At 44.1% G+C, this 10,531-nt stretch overlaps 2 protein-coding genes across 2 annotated transcripts in view; one reads left to right on the top strand and one right to left on the bottom strand.

The window, feature by feature from the left end:
- Window positions 1–1,082, top strand: part of cwf19l1 (CWF19 like cell cycle control factor 1) — an 8,316-nt gene extending 7,234 nt beyond the window's left edge. Inside the window, exons 12-14 of the mRNA XM_034526758.1 lie at window positions 204–323; window positions 405–502; window positions 595–1,082. Coding sequence (XP_034382649.1) covers window positions 204–323; window positions 405–502; window positions 595–739 — 363 coding nt within the window. The 3' untranslated portion in view covers window positions 740–1,082. The remainder of the gene's footprint in view (window positions 1–203; window positions 324–404; window positions 503–594) is intronic.
- A 4,484-nt stretch (window positions 1,083–5,566) lies between these two features.
- On the bottom strand, window positions 5,567–8,849 carry LOC117726133 (arg8-vasotocin receptor-like). Its single transcript, XM_034526218.1, has 2 exons — window positions 7,886–8,849; window positions 5,567–5,844 (listed from the first exon to the last, which is right to left on the bottom strand). The coding sequence occupies exons 1-2, from the start codon at window positions 8,847–8,849 to the stop codon at window positions 5,567–5,569; spliced, it is 1,242 nt and encodes a 413-aa protein (XP_034382109.1).
- Between the last annotated feature and the right edge of the window lie 1,682 nt (window positions 8,850–10,531).

The raw sequence follows: 10,531 nt of genomic DNA, 5'->3' as shown, positions 1-10,531 counted from the left end.
AACTGTGACGTCATGATTGATTCACGTGAGACATGTGACAACAAATCAGAGAAACTCTGACCGAACTTTAGGAAGTGAACATAGAAGGTTAAAAAGTTTTAAAGTGTTTATATATATATATATATATATATAATTTATTATAATATTTTGAGCATGTATTGCATTGGCAGGTGTTTCTATTAATTTGTCCACCCCCTGCTCAGGTCGTCCCGGTGCCGCTGGACCGCTGCACCACGGAGGACATCAAGGAGGCGTTCATGGTCCAGGCTCAGGAACAACAGATGGAGATGATGGAGATTCCTGAACACACCGACCTCAAACAGGTGCACACACACACACACACACACACACACATACTCTCACTCTCAGGCCTGGATGTTCTTAATGTTAACGCTGCCGTTCAGATTGCTCCTCCTGGGACACCGTACTTCTACGTGGAGCTGGACTCGGGGGAGAAGCTCTACTATCGCATCCAGAAACACTTCCCTCTGCAGTTCGGAAGGTAAAGCTGTCCGTCAATATAAAAGGTAACTAAAATACCTAATCTAATTTAAAATAGGAGCTAAATAGATGTGTGTGTGTGTGTGTGTGTAGGGAGGTTCTGGCCAGCGAGGCGCTGCTGAACATCCCGACTCGAGCTGACTGGAGGGAGTGTAAACAGAGCCGAGAGGAGGAGGAGGCGAGCTGCAAACAGCTGAGAGACGACTTCCAGCCCTACGACTTCGCCTGGGAAGACTAACACACACACACACACACGCACACACACACGCACACACACACACGCGCGCGCTCGCTCTCTACTGAATCTCCTCCTTTTTATATTGTGACTTGTGTCACTTTCTCCCGGTGGAAGATGGAGATTGAGAAGAAGGTCGACTCCGCTCTCTTTTCTGTACGGTGGATGTGCAGCTGCAGCCGGTTAGCTTAGCTTAGCATAACGACTGCAAGCGGGTGGGAGCGGCTAGCCTGGATCTGTCCTGCTTACATTCCTAATGCTAAGCTATGCTAACCAGTTGCAGCTTTTTTTTTAACGCCTTATTATTATTTTCTACTCCCCAAGAGTGTTCTGTCTAGTCCCCCCCCCCCCCCCCCCCCACTGTGCTATGATTGGCTAGTACTGCCTCATACTACTGTGCTGTGATTGGCTGATTATAGTGTGGATGAACACATTGAGTTTGTATTTTGTAAAAGAACTACAATTAAACTCTTATTTTGGATTTGTTTCATATTATTTATTATTACCATGTGGTTAAGAAATGTCCTTTTTTGTTTTTGTTAAAGCTTCAGCCTCAAATGTTTGTTCAGATAGTTTTTAAAGTAACACAAATGAATGTGTTCATTGCTTTAATGTTGCAGCGAGGAAATGTGCAACTCATTTCATTTACTTTATATACAGCGGAGTGGCTTAAGCTATATTATATATATATATATATATATATATATATATATATATATAATTAATTGCTGTAGATTAGGATATAAAGGCATTAAAATATAACATATACATTGATGCAGTTGTAATATTAATCAGATATAATAGTTAAACACTCACAGTGCACTATCAATTATTTTTTACTTTAAGTACATTTTGCCGATATTTTTATATACTTAATACTTTTAGTGAAATATTTTCACAGTGTGGTATATTTAAGTATAATATCTGAGTACTTCTTCCACCGTCGTCAATTGCAGAGAAAACTCTTAATATAAGTACCAGTTGCAGGGTGCTCAGTTAACCACTGAGGGGCGCTGCTGTCAACATAATGCCTCACAGGCTTTTGATATAATCTGTGTTTTACACATCAAACACGCAACATATTGCATCTGGGAAAATGTAACAACTTGATAGTATTTCTTTGGACATTTCAATGTGGAAACGTTTTGAATGCATGACTTTAACTTGTAACAGAGTATTTTTACACTGTAGTATGTGTACTTTTACTACATAGAAGATGTGGGTACTTCTTCCACCTCTTCTCCCAAAACCTCTGCAGAGAAAAGTGTTTACTCACTATTTTCACTTTTAATACACATTGTTCTTCATCGCTGCTCAGTAATGTCTGTGTACTTATACACATACGCTTATTCCATCACCTCCAGCTAACTAGTTGCACCATGTATCCATCACCTCCAGCTGACTAGTGAGGTCCGGGAGGTCCGTGAGGGCCTGTGAGGTCCGGGAGGTATGTGAGGTACGTGAGGGCCTGTGAGGTCCGGGAGATACGTGAGGGCCTGTGAGGTCCGGGAGGTATGTGAGGTACGTGAGGGCCCGTGAGGTCCGTGAGGGCCTGTGAGGTCCGGGAGGTACGTGAGGGCCTGTGAGGTCCGGGAGATACGTGAGGGCCTGTGAGGTCCGGGAGGTATGTGAGGTACGTGAGGGCCTGTGAGGTCCGTGAGGTCCATGGGCTCTGGGGGGGTACCGGGGGGTTCGGTGCAGTTCACGGGGACCCGAGTTTGAGAACCTGATCTGCAGCTGATGATGGAGATCCTAAACAAGGCTCTTTTAGCGCCCACACAGGAAGCAGCTGGTCTGTAATCAGATTAAGAGTCTTAAGTGATATGACTCTTTTTATAGGTTCATGAGGTTCAGTCTTCAGGTCGTGACAGCTGGTTGCTGTTTATTGGATACAGCATATTTATTTATATGTGTGCGTGCGAGTGTGTCGGTCTCTTTATTTTTGCACATTCGTGTTTTTTGCCGCACAAATAAATTTACAATGGAGATGGAGACCTTTTATTATACAGGTATTATACCAGTTATTATACAGGTATTATACAGGTATTATACCAGTTATTATACAGGTATTATACCAGTTATTATACAGGTATTATACAGGTATTATACCAGTTATTATACAGGTATTATACCAGTTATTATACAGGTATTATACAGGTATTATACCAGTTATTATACAGGTATTATACAGGTATTATACCAGTTATTATACCAGTTATTATACAGGTATTATACCAGTTATTATACAGGTATTATACCAGTTATTATACCAGTTATTATACAGGTATTATACCAGTTATTATACAGGTATTATACCAGTTATTATACCAGTTATTATACAGGTATTATACCAGTTATTATACAGGTATTATACCAGTTATTATACAGGTATTATACAGGTATTATACCAGTTATTATACAGGTATTATACCAGTTATTATACCAGTTATTATACAGGTATTATACCAGTTATTATACAGGTATTATACCAGTTATTATACCAGTTATTATACAGGTATTATACCAGTTATTATACAGGTATTATACACGTATTATACCAGGTATTATACAGGTATTATACCAGTTATTATACAGATATTATACCAGGTATTATACAGGTATTATACCAGTTATTATACAGGTATTATACCAGTTATTATACAGATATTATACACGTATTATACCAGTTAATATACAGGTATTATACAGGTATTATACCAGGTATTATACCAGGTATTATACAGGTATTATACCAGGTATTATACCAGTTATTATACAGGTATTATACAGGTATTATACCAGGTATTATACAGGTATTATACAGGTATTATACAGATATTATACAGGTATTATACCAGTTATTATACAGGTATTATACCAGTTATTATACAGATATTATACACGTATTATACCAGTTAATATACAGGTATTATACAGGTATTATACCAGGTATTATACCAGGTATTATACAGGTATTATACAGGTATTATACCAGGTATTATACAGGTATTATACAGGTATTATACCAGGTATTATACAGGTATTATACCAGTTATTATACTGGTATTTGTTCCAGTGGACAGACAGAGGCTAAATTAAGGAAAGGAGTCGAGGTGATGGAGGAAGATAGAGGACCACTTAAATCCTCCTGAACCGGATGAGGCTCCGCCCTCCAGCTTTACACCCACATTCACGCACACTTCATTTCCTTTAACAGCTCACTTCCTTTCCTTCAACAGGTCACTTCCTTCCTCCACAATCTCCTGCATGCAGCGCTCTGATAAAACAACGTGATTTATTAAATGTGCATTTAAATTCCTTGGAAGCGGACAGGAAGCTGGAATCTGTTAAAGGAAACCAGCGGGGTGAAAACCGTTGTTCCCTCCCAGGGGTTTGGATTCAAACTACTTTTAAGAGTGATGTTTTACTCATGACATGTTGCTTTGAACAATAAGTGGTTCAAACCAAGCAAGCCATTGTTCTTTTTCCGCACCTCCACCTCCTCCTCTCAGTTTCAGCCTCGTGCTCCTTCGAGCCTTCCGGGCTCCTCGATGTTCTCGTTAATAACTCAATTACAAATAAACGACTGCAGCGACGACGCCTCTTTTATTTACCCTGAAGGAAAACGATTCCAGAGGAAGTGAAGTGTGTTAAGGGAGCCTGAACATCCATCAACTCTGGTTTCCCTGCACTGCAACTGGTTTGAAACCAGTCCCTCCTGCTGGTCTTGGGCCAGTGAACGTCTCCCAATGAGAAGGTTTGGCCCCTCCTGAGCTACAGAGAGGGGGAGGAGTCTTTTGGGAGGCGGTGGAGACCAAACACAGAGCGAAAAGAGGGACGACATATTGGACATGAGTTCCACATGTTCCACGAGGTAATAAATGTTAAAGTTCAGACGCGTGTTCTGCATAAATTACATGGAAATACATTTAATAATTCAGCGTCTTTGCTCTACTTTCCTTGTTTCTGAACGTGCAAACAGGAAACAGTCACGTGAGGATACAATAAATAACATTTTTCTTTCTTTACACGTAGCGATAGACATATATTTATTCATATATCAACAATATATAGAATACATTACATCTTCACAACAACAATACTTCTTTTAAAGAAGCTTAACTTCCCATGGACTCCAATGTGTTGATGTGTTTTCACACATTTTACGTTATTTATATTAATAAAACGGACTAAATATTCGTATTCTTCTCTCAGTCCGACTCAACAGTTCTTAAGCTGTAATATTAACGTTTTATTAAATAATAAAGTGAACTACTCTGGTTTACATCATTATTCTGTCTCCATGGCAACGTCAACGTCTTAATGACGAGTTAAAGCAACAAAAGCTAAAAACAAGACTCTTGACACTTTAATCTGCACCATTTTTTAAAATCTTTTACAAAAGAAATACCTTAAATTGGTTTCAAACATAAACTGGAGGTCTTTGTTGTTTGAACAGATTTTTGGAAAATTTAAGGATTTTTATTCGTAAACTTTTATTTTTAATAAATCACGATTTTCAGACATTTTGTAGAGAAAAACGATCAATAGAATAAATCAATAATCGAGAAAATAACGAATCATTTAATATCATGAAATAAATACATATTAGCTGCAGGCCGAGTACCTTTTATTGTTACTGAACCAGACCAGAACAGACCAGGTCCAGCTGAACCAGACCAGGTCCAGCTGGGTCACAATGTGCCGGACTGGTCTCTCCAGAACCTTGAGGAAGAACCCTGAAACCAGCTGTTCATGTTTTCTATTGTGGGTCCTTAAAAAGAAACAAAAAACAAACAAACCCGGACCCACGTGGACCAGGTCCAGTACTCAGGACACGGTCTGGACCTGCGGGGTGTTTTTCGGGTCCAGGTCTCTGGACGGCTCGGAGAGGCGCGGGCCCTGCAGGCGGGACAGCAGCGTGGTCCGGCGGAGGCTGCTGTCCGAGTCCTGCTGGCCGTACCGGGTCCTCAGCGGGCGGCAGCACGGCAGGCTGCCGGCGAAGTCCGCCAGCAGGTGTCCGCTGAAGACCATGTAGATCCAGGGGTTGCAGCAGCTGTTGAGGCTGGCCAGCAGGGCGGCGAGCGTCACCGCGGTGTTCTCAGAGTCTGCAGGGAATCAAACGCACGGACTCACGTCAACAACACGTCGACCCGCCAGCTCCACAGACTGTTAGCATCTTAGACCTCGTCCTGCATTCATGACTATTGTGATGATTTATGGGCTAGTTAGCCCACTTAGCCCTGGTAAGGCTCATTTAATCCTGGTTAGGCTCACTCAGTCCTGGTTAGGCTCACTTAGTCCTGGTTAGGCTCATTTAATCCTGGTTACGCTCACTTAGTCCTTAGACTCACTTAGTCCTGGTTAGACTCACTTAGTCCTGGTTACGCTCACTTAGTCCTTAGACTCACTTAGTCCTGGTTAGACTCACTTAGTCCTGGTTAGCCTCACTTAGTCCTGGTTAGACTCACTTAGTCGTGGTTAGCCTCACTCAGTCCTGGTTAGACTCACTTAGTCCTGGTTAGCCTCACTTAGTCCTGGTTAGACTCACTTAGTCGTGGTTACGCTCACTTAGTCCTGGTTAGGCTCTCTTAGTCCTGGTTAGACTCACTTAGTCGTGGTTACGCTCACTTAGTCCTGGTTAGACTCTCTTAGTCCTGGTTACGCTCACTTAGTCCTTAGACTCACTTAGTCCTGGTTACGCTCACTTAGTCCTGGTTCGGCTCACTCAGTCCTGGTTAGACTCACTTAGTCCTGGTTAGACTCACTTAGTCCTTAGACTCACTTAGTCGTGGTTAGGCTCATTTAATCCTGGTTACGCTCACTTAGTCCTTGTTAGGCTCACTCAGTCCTGGTTAGACTCACTTAGTCCTGGTTAGCCTCACTTAGTCCTGGTTAGACTCACTTAGTCGTGGTTAGACTCACTTAGTCGTGGTTTACGCTCACTTAGTCCTGGTTAGGCTCTCTTAGTCCTGGTTAGACTCACTTAGTCGTGGTTAGGCTCACTTAGTCGTGGTTAGACTCACTTAGTCGTGGTTAGACTCACTTAGTCGTGGTTAGGCTCACTTAGTCCTGGTTAGGCTCACTTAGTCCGGGTTAGGCTCTCTTAGTCCTGGTTAGGCTCACTTAGTCCTGGTTAGGCTCACTCAGTCCTGGTTAGGCTCTCTTAGTCCTGGTTAGGCTCTCTTAGTCCTGGTTAGGCTCACTTAGTCCTGGTTAGGCTCTCTTAGTCCTGGTTAGGTTAGTCCTGGTTAGGCTCTCTTAGTCCTGGTTAGGCTCTCTTAGTCCTGGTTAGACTCACTTAGTCGTGGTTAGACTCACTCAGTCCTGGTTAGACTCACTTAGTCCTGGTTAGGCTCACTTAGTCCTGGTTAGACTCATTTAGTCTGACTCACTTAGCAGCTTTTTTATTTCTAGTCACAAGCTCCTGGGCTTCCAGAGACCTCTTCAAGCATGGAACGTTCCCCGTCGGCAGAACGTTCTCTCACAGCTGTTCTCCAACTCGGAACCAGAAGCTTTGGAGGAATATCTCGATTGACGACTTGTAAACGTGCCTTTTCATACTAAAGTGTCAATTTCAAAATAAAGGTCTACACGGGGAACAGCTTAGTTTTGTGGTTCTGAAGTTCCAGGTGACTCCAGGTGATGGTCTTCATACTTCCTGGTTCACGACGGTGTGGACGGCATCCAGTGCATTCATTTTCATAGGTAGGGCTATGAATTATGTACGAAAACAGCTGGATATGAAACATTATATATTATATATTATACTACCAGCAGAGTCACCTAAATGCAACACACTGTTCCTTTAATTTCTCCTAAATAATCAGGTTCATAATAACAGATTATTATTTTAATTTAACCTCCTAAAAGTGACAATAGTTTCTCGGAACTTTTAACTTTATTGGTTATGTCACATTTTATAACAATCATTTATTTGTACCTTAGTTATGAAATAAAGACCGTAAATAATAATGTATCCTCAAATGTGTCAACTGATCCAGAATCAGGTGTTTCCCTCAGGCTAGTTTTTAAATATATATGTTATACATGTTTGATGGACCTGATCCCACATCTGGCTGACGCTCAATAAGCTGTGCATGCGCGCGCGCTGCCCCACCGGGTCTGACCCCGGTGCAGAGGACTCACCGGCCCAGGAGAAGCTCTCGTCCCACACGGACCACATCTGCACCGTGAAGAACGGCGCCCAGCACACCACGTAGGCCAGCACGATCACGAACGTCATCTTCACCGTGCGTAATTTGGCACGCGAGATGGTGCCCACGCTGCTCACGGAGCCCCGGCCCAGGATCCCGTTCTTGGTGGACTCCTCCGCCACCGAGCCGACGGTCTTCCTTCGGGTCTTGTACTTGAGGTTCCTCCAGATCGCGCGGCAGATGAGTCCGTAGCAGAACACGAGCACGGCCACGGGCACGAGGAAGATCCCGGCCGTCATCCAGGTGATGTACGCGCGCACACCCCACGGCTCCACGAAGTGGCCCCAGCAGTCGTACACGGCGGAGCCCGGGTGCACCTCGCTCAGGGAGAAGATGAAGTACTGCGGGAGGCTGAGGACCAGGCTGCACGCCCACGTGGACCCGATCATGATGTGCGCGCGCTGCGTCGGCTGCTGGAGCGTCTGCAGCGGGTGGCAGATGGCGATGTAGCGGTCCAGGGTCATCATCACCATCATGTAGGTGGAGGCGAACATGCCCAGAACCTGCAGGTGCTTCACGAGGCGGCACAGGGGGTCCGGCCCGGAGAAGCGGAACGTGACCTCCCAGCAGAGCTGCGGCAGCACCTGGAAGAAGGCCACCACCAGGTCCGCCAGGCTCAGGTGCTTCATGAACAGGTGCACGCGCGACGGTTTCCGCCGGGTCCGGTGCATGGCCAGCAGCACGCTCACGTTGCCCGCCACCGCGGCGACGAACGCGACGCTCAGCACGGTGATCTCGAGCTTGGCGACCTCCTCGTTGCGCCCGAACGGGTCCGGCCCCCCGGTGGCGTTCGCAGGCGCGGCTCCGGCTCCGGCATCGGGCCACCGGGTGAAGTTCAACCCGTCGCTGCAGTTTCCTCCCGTGAGGTTGCGCGAGCTCTCCGATGGGAAGAGCATGCTGGCGCGCGGAGCTCCGGCTGCCCGACCGTGTCACTCCTCGATCACTCCAACGTGTCCGGTCACCGGAAGGCGCATTAATACATAAAGAGTGAAGCGGTCAGAAACTACAAAATCAATCAAATCCACAATTATTGATCTGCTCGTGTCCGCAAAGCAACTGCTGGTTCGAATCCGATCCGCACTGCTGCAGACCAGCCTCTTAAAGGCTGCACACACACACACACACACTCACACACACACACACAGACACACACACACACTCACTCTCACACAAACACACACACTCTCTCACTCACACACACACACAAACACACACACTCTCTCACTCACACACACACAAACACACACACTCTCACACGCACACACACAAACACACACACTCTCTCACTCACACACACAAACACACACACTCTCTCACTCACACACACAAACACACACACTCTCACACGCACACACACAAACACACACACTCTCTCACTCACACACACACACACTCTCTCTCACACACACACACAAACACACACACTCTCTCACACACACACACACACAAACACACACACTCTCTCAAAACACACATGCCACAATCCTACACGAACACACACACACACACACACACTTACACACACTCTCAAAACACACCCACACACTTTATCTTTCCCCTTAAGATGAAGTGGAGCCTTCAGGGTAAAAACATCATTGAAAATGTCTAAATAAATTCTTCTTTTTCAAATTATTAGCTTTAAATTAATGATTTAATTAATTAAACGTATGGATTCAAATGGAAAAAGAACATTTTTCAAAAAAAATTACACACATTTATTTGTTCACGCTTTTTGCATTCAAACTTTTTTATTTTCCATCACGAGTTTTAACAAAATAATAATTGAGTATTTTGTTTGTCTGACCAAAAATATTTTTGGAATTTTGAGTTGTGATTGTTTCTCTATTGTCAGCTGATCAATTAATTAACTTTTAAATTACACACTGTTGTTCATAAAGGAACATTCAGAGGAATCCAATCACTGCTCCTCATCTGAATATTGATTTAGCCTTCTCTTTATTCTGACCATGACATACCGTGAGTGTGTGTGTGTGTGTGTCTGTCTGTCTGTCTGTGTGCGCGCACGCGTGTCTGTCTGTCTGTGTGTGTGTGTGTGTCTGTCTGTGTGTGCGTGTGTCTGTCTGTGTGTGTGTGCGTGTGTGTGTCTGTCTGTGTGTGTGTGTGTCTGTCTGTGTGTGTGTGTGTGTCTGTCTGTGTGTGTCTGTCTGTGTGTGTGTGTCTGTCTGTGTGTGTGTGTCTGTGCTGCATCAATGTGTTGACGTGGTGATAACCCGATCGCCTCGGAGACGGCGCTTTGTTTTCTCAACATTGAGAAAACAAAGCAGCAAAGTGTTTGTGTGAAATGTTATTTTGCGGTTATATTTCTGTGGTGCCCTGAGGATGTGAAACTATACGATTTAATACTTTGAGTTAAGTCCAAGACTTTGACAATATTTGAAATGGGGAAAAAGGGGAAAGTTTGAAAAAAAAAAAATTCCTGGTAAAATTCTCATTTAGTACCGACATCCACCGACAAACATAATAAACATTGACAAAAATCACATAATTTGTGGATCCGTGATTCAGATCCAACTTCAATCTCTCTACTAACCACCAGGGGGCGACTCCTCTGGTTGTA

The sequence above is a fragment of the Cyclopterus lumpus genome, chromosome 23 (assembly GCF_009769545.1).
Source record: "Cyclopterus lumpus isolate fCycLum1 chromosome 23, fCycLum1.pri, whole genome shotgun sequence".
NCBI classification, from domain to species: Eukaryota; Metazoa; Chordata; class Actinopteri; order Perciformes; family Cyclopteridae; genus Cyclopterus; species Cyclopterus lumpus.
This window is presented reverse-complemented; position numbering and strand designations above follow the sequence as displayed.

Coding starts and splice junctions, on each gene's coding strand:
- LOC117726133 (XM_034526218.1), bottom strand. CDS start 8,849: ATGCTCTTCCCATCGGAGAGCTCGCGCAACCTCACGGGAGGAAACTGC. Junction 5,845..7,885: donor CGAGAGCTTCTCCTGGGCCG/GTGAGTCCTCTG, acceptor GATTCCCTGCAG/ACTCTGAGAACACCGCGGTG.